Here is a 17,557-nt window from a genome sequence, read left to right on the forward strand (position 1 = left end):
AAGTAGAAAATGTAATGAGGTAAAAAGGTTTCATCATTGAAAGCTTCGTAACAGTCAGAGGAAAATTTGCCTTCAGGAAAGTTTCTTTGCACATTTGAGGGTTTTTTTACCACAAGCTACAATATTTTTTTGGGTTTTTTTGCTCAGCAACTGAAAAAGAGTTTGGGAAGGGAATGAGATAAATACACAATGAATAACAGGTTTCTAAGATGTCCTGCAACAGTAAGCAAACATAACCACACACAGCTAGAATATGTTGTTATACTTTAATCAATGAGCAAATTGTAATAAATAAACCAATTTTTTGTATTGTTTAATTACTGTGGTGTAAAAGGAACATAACATTTTAGAATGAACTATTAATAACATTAAGTAATTACCATTTGGAAATGTGGCCCAATCACCCCATCCTGTCACTGATTGCTTTCCTATTACAGCCTGCGGTATACTCTATAATTTCTTACTTTCTCTCTTCCTCATCTTTATTTTAATCTTATTATCTCAGTTCTACAGCACTTCCAGTAACCTTCTTTAGCTCATTCTGTGCCTTCATCCCTCATTACAGCTCTCCATTCTCTGTTCTCTCTGTCTTGGATGTTGTCTTCTTCCACACTCTCTCCCCCTTCTTTGTTTGGATGAGGCTTCCTTGTCATGACCCTAGCAGGGCTCTAACAATAACAGGCTTTCAGATACATTAAACAGCACAGTAAATGCAAGATCTCACTGCAGGCGTCCGCATGAACGGTTATGAGTTGGGTGTTACTAAACAGGAAGTTAAAAACAGAAAAGGCTTCCATGCAGTCTCTCCCTCCCTTAATTCCCTCAAAGGCATATGCAAAAAAAAAAGAAACGTATAGAAAAAGCATGGTAATCTCTTCCTGCAGTTTAGCCATGTCATGTATTCATCTGGACAGTGAGCCACTACTGTGGGAAAGAATGCAATAAACGTACGTAAGCTGAAATCAAAAGCAAAACACGGCAACGCTTTAAAAGCCTATTAGGTTATTAAATACAGGAAATTGACAGAAAGGCAGACCTTTGGAGGCCCAGACAGCTATGAAGATCAAGCCTGGCTATCAGCTCGTTAAAATGTGTGTGCGTGTCTCTTTTCCTTGCAAGAAAATGTAGAGCAAACAGCTCTAAGATATAATCCAGAACTGTTCACCAGATTTCAAAAAGCACTGCATGGGAATGAGAAACAAAGAAATAAACAGAGGTACGAGTGAGAACAAGTTATGAAAATTTTCCCATTTGCATATGTTCATATAAGGTTCCACTTCCTCTTTCCAGGAATAAATATTTCTGAACTGAAGATATCTAGAGTAATGTTCAGGCATCAAATAGGTACTTACACACACACACACACACACACACACACACACACACACAGCGACACACACAGCGACACAAAATCAATGGAATAATCATGGTGAGTCAAAGCGATGGTGTGTGACTGAGAAAGGACAACATCGCTCTCTGTATTGTGGCACCAGTAGCAGAGTGACACGAGTAGACAGAAGTCCTACTCTGCCCCCTGCCAACACCCAACCTGCAGCACACACACACATGCACGCACAAACACACAACAATAGCTCATGCAACTACAAAGTCACACAAACTATCACAGCTGTTACACTGTCATTCCGCTTTACCAGAGACAAGTGGCACTTTCTAAAGTGTGATTGTCAAGAGCTGGGAGCAAAGTGCACACACACACACACACACACAAAAAAAAAAAAACCTGACATGTGATCACTCCAGAAACATATTGTCAAGTATTAAAGTGTTTTGAATTCAAGCACTAACAATACTTCACCTTCCAATGTTTAAACAAATTTATTTGTTCTTCAATAATATCAGTAGGTTTTTTTGTAGAAATTACTGACTGGCATTGTTTTTGTCCTTTTTTTCTCATTAGGTATTACAACAGAAGGACCACAAGAGGGGTGAAATCCATGCAAACTGATTGTTAAGCAGAAAGACTGAACTTAAGACACAATAAAAAAGTTTCTTTTCGGCTTCTCCCGTTAGGGGTCGCCACAGCAGATCCTCCGCACGTTTGATTTGGCACATGTTTTACGCTGGATGCCCTTCCTAACGCAACCCTCCCCAATTTATCCGGGCTTGGGACCGGCACTAAGAGTGGCTGGGGATGGTTCCCTGACCGGGAATCGAACCCGGGTCGCAGCGGTGGGAGCGCTGCATCTTAACCACTAGACCACCAGGGGACCTGAACTTAAGACACAATATTATGTTGCAATCAGGAAGTCATGGATTAATCAAAGATTAAACACCTCCACAGAAACATTTTTATGTTCATGGTTTACAGTTATTTAATCACACAAGTAAACCTTAATGTAGATAGCAGGAAATGAAACTCTGATGTGTCGTTTCATGTTCATCTTTAGTGAACAGCAAGAACATAAGAACTTTTGGCCTTGCTGTTTTTATTCATTTGGAGAGGTCTGTAATGCAGCTGTGTGCAGGTTTTTTGAGATCTCAGAAACCAAGATAAATCGATATATTTCCTCCTAGAAAGTGAAAAAGCAAACAATATAATTCAAGTGAAAAACGAATTCTCTGTTGATTGAACTGACTGACATAAGTATACACCCCCCCCCCCTTAACTAACACTTTGTAAGAACACCTTCTACGTGAAATACAGCATTTTGAGTAAAATCAATACTTTTTTTTTTATTACACTTTCTATAATACTAAAATGCTCAACATTTAGTTGTGAGGGGGAGCCTCTATTTTTTTACGTGATTCCACAAGGATTTTCTTTTAAGATTTAGATCAAAGCTATAACTGGGCCAAACACTGTCTTTTAAAGGCATTATTTTGGTTGGATTTTGTGTATTTGTGTATTTCTTTCTAACATAGGCATGTATGGAATTTGTTATCCATGAGGTCCTCCATCCTTGAACAGAAGCTAAGTCCCAGCAAAACGAAGCAGCCCCACAGCATAATGCTGCCACCACCATACTTTACCTTAAATATGGAGGTCTTTAGGTGACTTTTTGTTCCACCATGTATGGCCTTTTTGGTCTTACTTAGCACTTGTTGTTCTAATTAATGTGTATAACTTGTTTCACCACATGGTTTTTGTTGTGGTTTAAGCAGGCTTGGATATTTTTTTGTAAGAAAGCCTTCAATTCTGCCATCTTATCCCATAGCTCGGATACATAAAAACAGCTTGAAGTGCACTGAGGAACAACTAAAAAGAGTAATCGGTATTTTTTTATATATCCATGTAGCCCATTTAATGTTTATACCTGGTTATCTATTGATATTTTATCGTTTAACACATAGTAAATGTGGAAAAAGATATAAATGATATTGAATAATTGTTTACAATACAGAAGCATGCAATTTTAACAGGGGTGTGTATACTTTTTATAGCTTCTGTTCACATAATATTATAGTTGTCGACAGTTCTTAAGTAGCTTTTTCGCATATCTATACTCTAGAATTTTACTTTACCTTCACTACATTATAAAGTTAAATATGTTACTTTTTCTCAACTACATTTTGTGAAATCAGCCGTTCCTTTTTATTAATGAGGGGATGAAAACTCAACTGGTCAATCACACAGCAATCCACCAATCAGAGTAAAGCACATAGTCTGGTTTTAACTTGTTTTAATTGACGCTTGGTGGTATCTACTTAGCACGAACATACAGTTCAGCACCAGTTCAACAGCAAGCAGAACATTTTGAGAAGAATAAACGATGGAAGAAACTCCTTACTCTAACTTGCCACAACAGCCGTGGCCTCATTTGCGCAAGTTTTTTGAAGTAGTTTAAAAGAAGGCTTTGGGCTTATGATTATTTCAATAGATAGCAATAGATTGGTGTGCTATGAGTAAAATCAGTTTTTTCACATAAACTGAGTTGCTTAAGTAAAATTGATAATACACATTATATCTGTAATAAATCATAGTACTTTGAATACTTAAGTAAATTTGAAGCGAATACTTTTGTACTTTCACTTAAGTGAAAGTTTAAAGGGAGCACTTTTACTTTAACTGGAGTAATATTTTACTTACTGTATCTGTACATTTACATGGTACACATACTTCATCCACCACTGGATTATTTCAAAAAATATTATTGGGTATGTACGTGTATCTTTTTTTAATGACACAATGTAGAGTGCCAGAGCTGAATATTTTTGGTGCAGACCAAAAGATTTCCATCACATTTAGTGTCACCATATCCAGTTACTAAGAATTAGATGGGTATTAAAAAAAGACTTACTTCAGGAATCATCTACCGGCACTAATTAGTCATCGTTCAGTTCTTAAACTTTCTGAGATCTGCTATTTTCAGTGCTTTGGGCAATACATAATACTTTATGAATGTTTGTGATGTAAATTAATTCACTATTCAAGGTAACAGTGCAACCAATTGAACTGGAAAGAACTGACAATTAGAGCAAGTGCTGATATAGATACCCCAATAACACATAAATCAGGCCACTAAGCTTAAGTCTACATCCAAGTTCACTCACAAAACATTAATCTGCCAGCTTTATGCCATTCTCCAACCAAGGACACTGAGACGGAAATCAATTTGCTCTTATTATCCGTTTTCTGCTTACAGAATCAACATTCAATTACAATCTAACTGAAGCTGTTCAGTAAGAGCACTGTATATTGCTCAAGGGCAGAAGGACAATATTTCTTCAATACCAGATCTTAACACTGGATTCTGGTTCTGAATTTGATTCCATCTGCCTGAGTGTACTGGGATTGCACACATCTGAACATGAACATGAACTGAACATACACACAGACCTTTAATGGATCTCCTAGGAGCTCAAACAAACGCTTCTGCCTCTGCCTAGAAATGCTGCAGCTGCACCCTTGACAACTAAGAAGCAATACTGCCTCGTGTGTCTTCTGAGATGGGCAGGGTTCTTTGGCTTTTGCTGGGCATTAGTCATACTTTGGATCTAAAAGATGTAGATCCAAAATCCAGGCTTTTTTGGACAAGTCACATGAAACCTCCCCCCGAAAGCTCCTGTGTCTGTGCCTGTCACTGACATCATCATCCTCTTTGCCATCTGTCAGTTAGCCAGAGCTGCTTCTAGTCCGTGTGTCTCAGACAGACACTGCCAGCTGAGTGAAGACCAAACTTTCCCAGTGGGAGGCAGGAATAAAACTCTCATGTTCCCTTCTTCACAATATGCTCATGCAGGTAATTTACAAGAGGCAATCAAACTGCTCTCGTTTTTTTTGTAAATGTTTACAAATGTTTGCCAAGTCGACTTCCTTTTTTCAGAAAGCTGTGTTCACCACAGCTGTATGCAGAACAGAGAAAATGGGAAAGTTCTGCAGAGCAAAACATAAACCACAAGTCTTACATCAGGATGTTGCCATCATATGAACAATAATTAATTTCACGCACACGCAATAGCCCAGCGTTTAGTTGATCTAAAAATAGATTGAACCAAGTTATATGCATTTAAAAAAAAATAATAATTCATTTATAATCCCGATTGTATAGTCAGTATGGTCTTTTTCCAATGTGAACTGCAGTTTCTGTCACACAACTAAACATTTTTATACACACAAACATCACCAGACCTTCTGAAACTGTTCATCTCCAATTTAATTGCAAATGTATTCAATTTTTTTCTTGACCATCCAAGTAGTTCATAATTTTGGTTCATGACAATATTTGTAATAATAATGCAATTATTATCCCCCTCCTAGAATGTGCAACATTTCATTTTTTGCCTTTTTTTTATTTTCATGGGTAAACAAGCCATTACTTGTCAGTACACTGAGCACCATAAAATGGGTAATTGCTTAACTGACGTAAAATCTCTGATTAACGATCAATTATGCGCCAACCTTATTTGCTTATTACAACCAATATAAGGTTTTATTGTATTAGGTCTGAGATTAACATTAGACACGTTATAATGCACACAAATGCTTGTACAGTAAAGTATACATACATACGTACGTACAGGACAGAAGAAGTAATCATGTTTACATTTATCATAATAGCTATAATAAAATTCATGGTATGGATTAACTAACAGCATAAACCGAATCTCTGGGTCAGGAATGTCTCGTGATCATTTCTTCCTCATACCGCATGTATTTTCTGTTTATACAGATTGCATAGTCTAAATGCTGTGTTTAAGTCTAGAACCCATTGTACATCCATTTAGGAGTTTAATTTCAGTTACTGTTTGGAGACAAGGCACATGATTTGATTGGTCGATTTCATTTGATGGTTATTAAGTAATTTTAATTGATGTGTAATTTACTTGTTTAGACTAAACTACAAATCAAAAAAACAATTCTAAATGAATGTTGGTGACATGGTTAATAGCTAAAGATCACCATGTCACAAATTGTCAGGTATGAGAATGTACTGTAATGTGTAGATGCCTCTTTAGATAATCTTATTGATAAAGCTACTTGATGATATCTGCCTTATTAGAGATTACATATAAATATCCAGGTTCTACTGTTAATAATAATGAATGCACCACTGGAACCCAATCAATTTTTGATTTACTTTTTGTCACATTTAAAAGTTTTTGTGTTGTTCTATGGTGTGCGTATTGTATATTGCAACCCGTTATGTAAACCTAACTGTCTAAATATTCTAACAGCGAAAAAACAAATATTTAGTTATCAGTAAAGCTTCATCCTACATCCTGTAGTTACTAACATAAACATTTATACGATGTACGATAAGGGTGGGCTATAATTACAGGATACGCACTAGATTGGACCATGGTCAGATTTATGATACAACTTTCCACACCTTACGCTCTCAGGAAAACAATTAACGATACCTTTCCCTGTTCACCTCTGTACATTTGTCATGTATTTTTCCCCCAGAAAAGGTTTTTCACCATCATATCCATATGTATTTTTGGAGAAGTCTATTCCATGTTCAATACCTCTTTACTGATATAATAACGTCCACTCTGCTAAAAAGGATTTCCACTACATTTTGGAGTGTGACTGAGGATCTTTGCTTATTCAACCACAAGTTAATGTTATGTGATATCAGGAGAGGAAGTGTGCAGCCAGTGTTTCAGTTAATTGCAAATGTGTTCATTGGGATTGAGTTAAGGGCTCTGTTTACCTACTCCACCTCAGCAACCGATGCTTTCATGGAGCTCGTCATACTTGTTCAGATTTGAGTTCCTCAGTTCCACCTTAGGCTCATACCTGTGATAGGTTAGGAGTCTAAAAACTTACAGCCAAACAGTATATATAATTTTTTTCATATTTCACAGCTGTATGCATGGCTACAAAGAGGTTTTTTTTTAATCAATAACACGATCTTATCACATGCACCAGGGTGTCAGTGATGTAAGTATGGAAACTGTCATTCTCCTAGTCATTAGCGCACGAGCTGCGGCTTGCAAACGGGCTTTATTTTTATTGACGGTACACTGTTGCGCTTTGGGATCGGGTCCCAGGTGAGGCTCTTGTTTCCACACCTACCTTAATGATGCTGCTCCTGCGTGGCGCTGTCGAAGCCTTCACGCTCTCCAACTGCAGCGGGCTCTCAGCGTCAGGCAGCAGTAGCACTCCGCTCCGGCGCGCGCCCCGCCGCGCGCCCGCGGGGATCGAGTCCGCGGCTTCCTCTCCATCGCAATCTCGCTCCGACATCGTGGCTCAAATTACACACATAAACCAGCTTCTTTTTTTTTCTTTTTTTTTTTTTGTCTTCTTTGCTGAAATAGAGTCGGTGCGTTTCAGACCTGCGTCCTCCCCACTAGCAGCGCGTGGACTTGTTAAGCGAACTTGAGCGATCCCCCCTGCGCGCGTGCCAGCTCTTGTCCCTGATTAAAACGCGCTATCTGAGATGGTCGGCTGCAATTACTTCAATTTCCTGAATCCTGCAATGATGCCGTCCACTTGTAGCTCGCGTTTGCTGTCTGTATATATACATATATTTATATCCAAAAACATATATACATATTCATATATATTTATATAAATATATATAAACACTCCGTGCGAAATGGGCGCGCGCATGCAGTCCTGGAGTCTATGCCATGCAGCATATGCAACAAGTTTCTTCTCTATTCAATTAACCCCAAATAATAATAATAAATAAATAATAATCTGATGATAATTTGATGATCTGTAGAAGCAACTCGTCAGCAGAGAAACTTAAAATAGGTCAACCAAATAAAAAGCACGAGCGCTTATGAAAAATACCTTATACAAGATTCTATGCCCGAGCAGGACTATCCATTGCATATCCAAATACACAACCCATTTTTGCATTCAGTTCAGATGGTGTTAGGCTTCCCATGCGCTCAGGTTGAGTCAGAAGCCATGTCAGGTCAGCTTGCGTTCAGGGAAAAACAGCCCGATGTTCATGCATGCACAAGCACAGATGTGAGCAATACCCACGCCGCGGCCGCGATTCACTAGGAAATAAAAGGAACAGGGCGCACCGAGAGCGTGGCTCCGCCCCTCATTCGTGATTGAGGCTCGTCTCTGACCAATCAAACGCGACTCCACGGAGGGTCTCTCGTAGCAAAGCTTCCAGACTGGCTCTCCAAGGGGCGGGGCAATCAGGATAATGGGGATATTTTTTGCCGAAAAAAAAACAACTCCTAAGCTATGGTAAGGAAAGTTTCAAAAATACAAGAGGTCACTATGAATCCCAGAGATTGACTGATGGTGTGTGTGATCAAAAAACATTTTCTGATCTCTCATTTCAGTAGGTTTATCAAATCAATGTGATTCCTGCGAAAGATGACACTAACCAGTTCTAAATGCACACATTGGTCTACCTGAAGTTGATCTACACATACCAAAGCACTTCTGAGGTTCTGGTTATGGAGGCATTGATTCATTTTCTATAATGGCATCTCATACAACAGCAAATTCTAAGGAACTTAAAAAGTGTAAACACTTAAGTGTTGACTTTTTCGGCGGATGCACTTATTTAAAGCAACTTACATTTGTCTCATTCATATAATTGAGCAGCTATGGGATTAAGGGTCTTGCTCAGGGGCCCAGGAGTGGCAGCTCGGTGTGCCTGGGATTTAAACTAACGACCTTCTGACCTTAACCACTAAGCTATGACCTACCACTTCCCACCTCCTTTTCTGTGTAACATGCACATTGCAGCACAATTCTTTCTTCACATATCCTATCTTGTTAGGAAGCTGGGGTTAGAGTGCAAGATCAGCCATAATACAGCACCCCTGGATCAGAAAGAGTTAAGGGCCTTTCTCAAGGGCCCAACAGTGACACCATGCTGGTGCAAAAGGTTAAAACACCAACCTCCCAATCAATAATCTTGAGCCTTAACCAATGAGCCACCAAATCCCTAGATTTGTTTTATAGTTGACAGTCTACAGATCATGGCTATCTATACATATACACAGTATCTGTACATACTGGATTGTGAGTATGCTGAAATATGTTATTAATTCATATTTTAAATTAATTAATATTAAGCTGTTGTTGTTTTTATGCTGATGTCCTTGTTTAAACAATGAAGTCAATGTCCTGTGAATATTAAAATGACCAAACTAAAAATAGTAAATGAAAATGGTTTGGTTTTATTGAACAAAGTCATGTAGGAATAATATATAATAATTTATGTATTAAAGCATTTATAGATACAGATCTCTGTGGTATCATCAGGAAAATAAACACTTAATGCCAAGCTTTTATAAGAGCATAACGGCCTCTCACCATGCTTCTGAGTATTATTTTTCAACAATATATAAATATATAATATGCCCCATTGTGTTTTATTAGTTATTTATTAAACAAAAGAAAGCTGTATTTATACCAGATGCCAATCATTTATACAGCATTGAAAAAATGAAAATATATACTAAAAGATGTCTGCTCCATTTATGGAACATATTAAGATAGACAGATGCTGCATGGCATTTATTTCAGAGGCGGTTTCAGAAGCTCATGCAAAATCTTTGCATTACATAAGTGCAAAGATCAAATTTTACAATATAGGTGTAAAATAAGCAGAGAAAACATGAAAATACGATGTTATCTGAGAACACAAAGTTGCTATCGGAGAGTATTTAGCATGTTCTTCTGATTCACTGGTGTACATGGTTATGAAAGTGTGATCTTAAGTGACAACACAAATCTTGCAATCGGACCATGAACCCAGAACTTATTTCAGTATTCTCTTTGTGTCTGTAAAGCAGTATTGGTGTATTTGTATAGACTAAGTCATACAGTGGCGCTCTTGTTTGTGTATAAGAACACATTATGTAAATGATCGTGCTTAAAAAATATATAATTTCATAATATATCAAGCAGGAAAGCTTTTGAAAATCTAAAAAAAAAAGAACACTGGGATGGGACTGTGGAATGTAGATCGAACTCAAGGGCTATTAGCGAGGGTCTTAGAAGTCTCACACCTTTCTGAGGCTAGTCACTCACATCTGACTGCAACTGTTAGCTGTTATAGTGTGTGTGTGTGTGTGTGTGTGTGTGTGTGTGTGTGTGTGTGTGTGTGTGTGTGTGTGTAAGACATCTAATAATCTTAGATTATTTCTTTACCTGTATATATATATATATATAGGAAAACGTTGTGTGTTATATGGTCATTATCTTGAATCCTGCATGTCATGAACATTTGGTTTGCTCAGTTCTGATAAACTGAGTATGACCCTAAAAAGAGGAAGGAGTTCTGAATGCCTGATATGAAAGTCTGTTTTGGATTGTGTCTGCCAAAAGTGAAGTCTGGGTGTAAAGTGATGCATGCTTTTTAAAAGCTTAAGTGACAGAGGGGTATGAAATATGATCAGAACATAACAGATACAGGCCTGAACTTTCCACCAGCTCTAGTTTGGCTACACACACACACACACACACACACACACACACGTGCAATTTAGAGTCCTTTTTTTTTTTGTAAACCAGCCTAAGAAGTGATGCAAGCACATCCCCAAAATGCATATGTATGGTGTACACTGTATTTTTTACATTTACATATGCGCCTTTTAGCAGACGCCCTTGTCCAGAGCGACGTACAAAAGTCCATTGAGTCTCTATCAATGAATAAATCTACACTGGTACCCTACATTACAAACTTTAGATAAATCAAACTCTTGATTTTTACAAAGCAAACTTGGTAATTGTTAATTTAAGTGTTTCAGGAAGAGGTAGGTCTTCAATCGTCGCTTAGCCAGACAGATAGCCAGACTCCTGGTCTTTTTGTGCCTAATGGATATCTAGTGCACATGTATTGCTATTGTTTTCTTGTTTACAGGCAAGACCAGGTGTGGATTGTGCAGATAACGAATTTATCTGATGTTTTTGAGCGTTTTCTTTTCTTTTTATAATTCATAGTCAACTTTTTAAATAACTGTGCCACAATCTATAGCATCATTAGGCTCACAGGGTATAAAAACATATTGCATGCCTTATTGTAAGGATCAGGCTTATAGATAACAAATCATGATTTTTCATTACCATTATTTATCTTCAGATGATATTCTTGGGCAATTTACAACAGTGACTTCAGATGGGCTACATGTGCTATTACTGAGATAATGTCTGGCTATGAAGCACATACGTGAGACTGTTGCTTGAAATCCGACCTTTCATTCTCAACAGCAGTTGATCTCATAGTATATATTATATATAGTTGTATCAATGACCTTGGTTACTTTTCCATAGACTCCTTCTTTACAAAAGCTTTTCTAGAATCAGCTCAGAGAAACTGGGAATGTTGGTATATATGCATTTCAAAGAAGTGCTTGTACAAAACACTTTACAAAATTTCCAGGGCCTGTGTGATTTTTTTTTTTAATTTATACATCAAGAAACTGAGCTGGAATGTTTTGTATAAACTTCACCATGTTCATCCACTTCTTGAAGCTTAACTGAGAGGTGTGGGAGAGATGTCAAATGTGTTTCAGGGGCCTTGTTGTTTTTAAGCTGTCTATCCGAGGCTCCTCTTATCCCCCTCCCTCATGTGCTGTTTTGGTAAAAAAAAAAAACAGAGACTTGTGCAGGTGCAAGGCCCCCGTACATCCTCACAGTTTCCTGTGTTGAACACGTTTTAAAGCTACAGTTCCAAACTAATAGATGTGTTTTCTAATAAAATGGTACTACACTATAAACTGAACTCCACTCGCACATTTTGAATCTATTGATCATCAGTGAGAAATGAACATCGACATGATTTTTGTATATATATTTAATTTTAATGGGTTGTTTTTGATTTTCGTGTCATTATAGAGCTAGCAATCTTTATAACACTCAATTGTGGTGTGGATTCATTGATATGCCTCCAAAATGGACTACATTTTCATTAAGTAACCACAGCAGTCATTAATTCACCACACTACACTACAAATGTGCCATATTAAATACAATGGCAAACACACACACACACACACACACACACACACACACACACACACACACACACACACACAACCGGGGGTGATTTATTTAGAAATAGAGGCCAGTATGTGGTACAACAATTTTGTACAATGTTACCCCTGTCACAGCTTTCAGAGGGGACAAAAATCTGCTGGGTTCCTTCAAGGTATTTCACACACACACACACACACACACACACAAACACACACACACACACACACACACACACGGTGGATTAACAGAAGAGGATGAGTGTTGAGGACAGACTGGTCTCAGTAGTGTGCAGAGATTTTCGAGAGCAGGTGTGAGTGCCTCCATGTCGCCCTGACCTCATGATAATGGATATGGAGCTGAAATAAAAGTTTCTAGCAATTTTCTGCTACACAACAATGATGGAACTAAATCCAAACTATGAATCCAAATGTGGATGGAATGGCAGGCCATTACAGGGCACCATGCCCCCCCCCCCCCCCCCCCCCCCCCACACACACACACACACACACACACACACACAGACAAAATCACTGACAAACACTGGGAACTTTAGAGTAAAAAATCTACCTATTGCCATGATTTGGAAGGTGAAAAGACTCTGGAGAACCCTACACAGACACAAGGAGCGCATGCACAAAAACTCAGGCAACCAGAGCTAAGGATCGAAATGGGGAACCGTGCGGTTGCAATGCTACCAAGGGTTATGCTACCCAAATATATACGCAACAATAGCATAAAAGTCTTACTAGACATAAACATACACTTGTTTTCCTTCGCAGTACGGCTAACTGCTCACTTTGATGATTACAGCTGTGCTCTAACAGTCCTGTCAGCACATTCAGGAAATGTTGGTGGGCTGACCTGAGTCATGCATTACAGGAGAAAGCAGAAATAAATTGCATCAAAAATAAAAAAAAAACCCGAGACTAGAACTGCGAAGTGGTGTGTAATAGTGATATACAGCAATTAGGCAAAACATTCTAACGTTATGACTGGTGAAGTGAAAACACTGATTATCTCTTCATCATGGCACCTGTAAGTGAGTAGGATATTTTAGGCAGCAAGTGAACATTTTGTCCTCAAAATTGACATGAAAAATTGAAGCAGGAATAATGGGAAAGCATAAGGATTTAAGTGAGTTTGAAAAGGGCCAAATTGTGATGTCTAGACGACTGGGTCAGAGCATCTCCAAAACAGCTCTTGTGGGATGTTCCTGTTATGCAGTGGTCAGTATCTATCAAAAATGCTCCAAGGCAGGAACAGTGGTAAACCGGCGACAGGGTCATGGGCCGAAGCTAATTGATTCACATGGGAAGCAAAGGCTGGATCCAACAGACGAGCTCCTGTAGCTCAAAATGCTGAAAAATGTAATGCTGTTAATGCTCGATGGGTCAGAACTGTTTTGGCAGCAAAAAGGGGACCAACACAATATTAGACAGGTGGTCATAATGTTATGCCTGATTGGTGTTTCCGAGCTGAAAATTAAACACAATGTAAATCCTCATTAATTTATATTATCTCTATTAAAACAGTTGTATTTTGGAATTGTCCTCAATTTAATATCAAAGAGCGCTATAAAAGTATGTTTTATAAAAGTTTAAAAAAAGGTTTGACAAATAGACATTGCCTCAAAGCTGCTTTACAAAGAATTAATAAAAAAAAACGGTAATAACATAATGTATAAGTTTGTTCCTTGTATTTGTAAGTTTGTCCCTGATGATCAAGCCAGTGTTAAATGGTGTGGGGAAGAAACCTTTATAAGACCCAGATTTAAAATCTATTCTCATCTGGGTTGCACCGAATGACTATTCATTACAGTAAATCATTGTGACAGTGTGCAGTGATAGGTGATTAAATGCAATATCTGTAGTCCTGAGCCACTGCTATTTCCATTAAAATATATTTCAATTGTTTCATTATACCAATACAAATGGCTGAGTTCACTGACTGCACTAAAACTTAGCTTATATACTCACACAAAGAATACAAATATATCAGCATTGTCGAGTTTATGATTATATAGGAAATTACAACTTCTATGTGTTTTGGTTCTTGGATTACATTGTTTTTTTTAGTATAACCACAAGATGGTGCTCCTTCTCTAGAATTACAAGCTTCTAATCATTTTCAAGTCTGTATGGAAATTTTAAGAGGATTACTATCAAGGTTACTCCAATAGTATGATGAAAGACATCTGTAAAACTGAATGAAACTGTTTTCTAGAAAATAATAAGCCTTGTTGTGGTAAGATTTAGATTCTACTTAAGCTGCTGGATGTCCTTCCGCAGGACCCTGGGGTGTGGCTACAGAATTACATTGTTTTCCTGTTAGTGGATTAGATGTGTTTTTGAGATTTGGCTTTAAAGAAACTTGCAAATACATACCATGTTGTCTTGAGGGTATGGAAGCAAGTATGCTGAAAACCCCTTAATTGTCCAGCCTGAAAAATAAAAGCAAAATAAAATTAGCAAATGGCTCATATCCACAAAAAAACAACAGGAAATGTGACACAAAGATGTTTTGGAAGGATGAATTTGGAAACAAAGTAGAGGTGGAAACAACACTCTTATCAGCATTTCTCAATCTGACATGTGTGCAGCAGATCTTTAATAATCATTCAAGAACTGAGCCATAAAATCCCTTTTTACATGGAATGCTTGCCTGTGGCAGGTCATGGTGATTTTTATTTGTTCTGTGCCATGCAGAACCCAGCAGGTGGCCATTGTTTGTGACTGTCTGGTTGACAGGTGGAACAGAAACAAGTTTTTCCATCAACTCAATGTTTTCCTCCTTTTCCTTCCACACTGGCCCACTCTGGGCCTGACTCACCCACAAGAATGTATTAATAGATTCATACCATCTTGCTGGGAGGTGGGTTGAGGGTAAACTATTATTTTTTACTCATAATCCACATTTCCCTCTATACTGAGGCCTCTTTCCTTCCTTTTCTCCTGTTCGGTTTGTTATTGCTTAAGTCTCAAGTAGGCATGGCTTCAATACTACAACAATATAACCTTTGATAAAAATAAAAAAAAATCAAGCAGTCATGGTTACTAAAAAAACTACTTCTTCATACTATTTGCAAATAAAAATGTCAAATCCTGTTTGTTTTTTGTACTTTGTGCTGTTTGTACCTAAACAAATATGTTAACTATGTAAGTTGTAACTGTGTAAGATAAGGGGGAGGGGTTGGCTGGTGTGAGGGGGTCATCCTTGATGACCCATATGTTGTTTTAAGCATCAGCCTGGAAATGGCCCCAAAGCCTCATGATGAACTTTTAACAACGAGCACAAACATTCCAGCAACTCACACAAACTCACCCAAAAACACAAGGATCTATGAGAGTTACTAAACACCAGCTACTTTATCACTAATGTCTAGAAATTAGAATGTCATAAAATACACAGAAAGAGAGAAAGAGAGAGAGAGGGGGGGGGGGTGAGAGTGAGAGAGAGAGAGAGAGAGAGAGAGAGAGAGAGAGAGAGAGAGAGAGAGAGAGAGAGAAAGAGAGAGAGAGAGAGGGTGAGAGTGAGTGAGAGAGAGAGAGAGAGAGAGAGAGAGAGAGAGAGAGAGAGAGAGAGAGAGAGGGTGACACAGAGAGAGAGAGAGAGAGAGAGAGAGAGAGAGAGAGAGAGAGAGAGAGAGAGAGAGAGAGAGAGAGAGAGAAGAGAGGGAGGCAAAGAGAGATAGAGCGAGAAGAGGGGACACAATTTAGATAATGTACTACAAAATACACATGTGCTTCTAAAACCTTGGATATAAATACTAATGATGGCCCCCTCTTTGCCTGCTGTAATGACCGCCATGCTTTTAGGAAAGTTTCCCTTACATTTTGATGGCAAGGATTTAAATTCAATTTAATTCATTTTTATTTGTAAAGCACTTTTAACAATGGACATTGTCTTAAAGCAGCTTTACACAGATAATGTGGAAATAAAGAATTCATAAGATTATTCTTCATAAGTGTAAGTTTGTCCCTAATGAGCAAGTTGGTAGGGACTGTGGCAAGAAAAAAGTACCAGAGATGGCAAAAGGAAGAAATCTTGAGAGGAACCAGACTCAAGAGGGAACCCATCATCATCATCTGAGTGGCACCTAATGTTCAGTGGAATAACGAATGGATTTGTGCTAATTTAGTCACAAGTGTATTAGAAAGATTGGGTACTGATATTAAGAATGGAGGCCTGTAGTTTCATATGTGTTTAAATAAACACCTAAGGTGTTCATAGGGGCTTAAGTCAGTCAGGGCTTTGTGCCGGAGGGCAGTGATAGCAAAATGCTACATCATACAAAGACATTTTATATACTTGTGCGCTTCCAAATTAGAGCAATGGTCAGGTGTCAACAAACCTTTGGCCATATAATGCGTTTAAGAACATTACACTGAATTAGTTATTGTATAAGTTGCATAAACTGGTTGTTTTTTACTTAAATACATTCTATTCAATACAGGGTTATGACTAATAGACTTTTTAATACCATTGTTATGCTGACACAGCTATGGAAACCATCAATATTTTTGATAAACTCAGTGTAACAGAGCACTGCATCACAGTCAGGTATCTCTTGCAGTGAGAATGAATAACATTACTATAACAAGAAACCCAATTCACACAATTCTCCTTTTACTGCAGCCACAGCTGCACAACATGCATAGTTCATCTCTAGCAAAATAATCAATTTTAACCCTATTATTGAAATACAGTCTAATTGGGTTTTTTAATGCATTTTTGTAGCACAATATTTAAGTTCTCCAACCATTAAAACTCCAGTGATTATGTTTTTCCTGGCAAATTAGTGGAGACTCAACAGGAAAGCAAACACCAGTATGAACTAATTCTTGGAAAAGCTTAAGAATTGGTATGAACTGTTTGAGCCTTGCGATCTCTTGAATATTCCATTTTGAAAATGGTCTTGTAAGTATGTCTATGAAAAAATCTATTTCTTCTTCTCTGTCAGCAAATGTGGAATGAAAAAACAACTATTAAGTCCACACTAATATATTTGACCTTGTGCCGGTTGCGCTCTTTGACCATTCAATCATAGAATGTGAAAATGCCCAAGTTATTGTACACCTGCTAGATGGCTGCAAAATCTGTGAAATCTGATGGTTAAAGTAACAGCTTCACTGTCAATTTTTTTAAGATACAGGTGCCTGCACAGTGCCAACACCTGATGATTGAAAT

The 17,557-nt window shown here is 37.9% G+C and overlaps 2 protein-coding genes across 4 annotated transcripts in view; both read right to left on the reverse strand.

Annotated features, from left to right (window-relative positions):
• plcl1 (phospholipase C like 1) overlaps nt 1-8,414 on the reverse strand; it is a 62,791-nt gene extending 54,377 nt beyond the window's left edge. The window contains exons 1-2 of one of the 3 annotated variants that reach the window (XM_083536944.1): nt 8,207-8,412; nt 7,484-7,920 (exon numbers count right to left, since the gene is read on the reverse strand). In XM_083536944.1, coding sequence (XP_083393070.1) covers nt 7,484-7,651 — 168 coding nt within the window. In that variant the 5' untranslated portion in view covers nt 7,652-7,920; nt 8,207-8,412. Of the gene's footprint in view, nt 1-7,483 lie in introns of all 3 variants that reach the window. The other 2 variants (XM_083536943.1, XM_083536945.1) reach the window with 2 other exon arrangements.
• The window catches only part of ankrd50l (ankyrin repeat domain 50-like), a 368,466-nt gene that overhangs the window by 309,205 nt on the left and 41,704 nt on the right, over nt 1-17,557 (reverse strand). The gene's annotated exons all lie outside the window — the stretch shown is intronic.

This window comes from Silurus aristotelis, assembly GCF_946808225.1.
Source record: "Silurus aristotelis genome assembly, chromosome: 3".
Lineage (NCBI taxonomy): Eukaryota > Metazoa > Chordata > Actinopteri > Siluriformes > Siluridae > Silurus > Silurus aristotelis.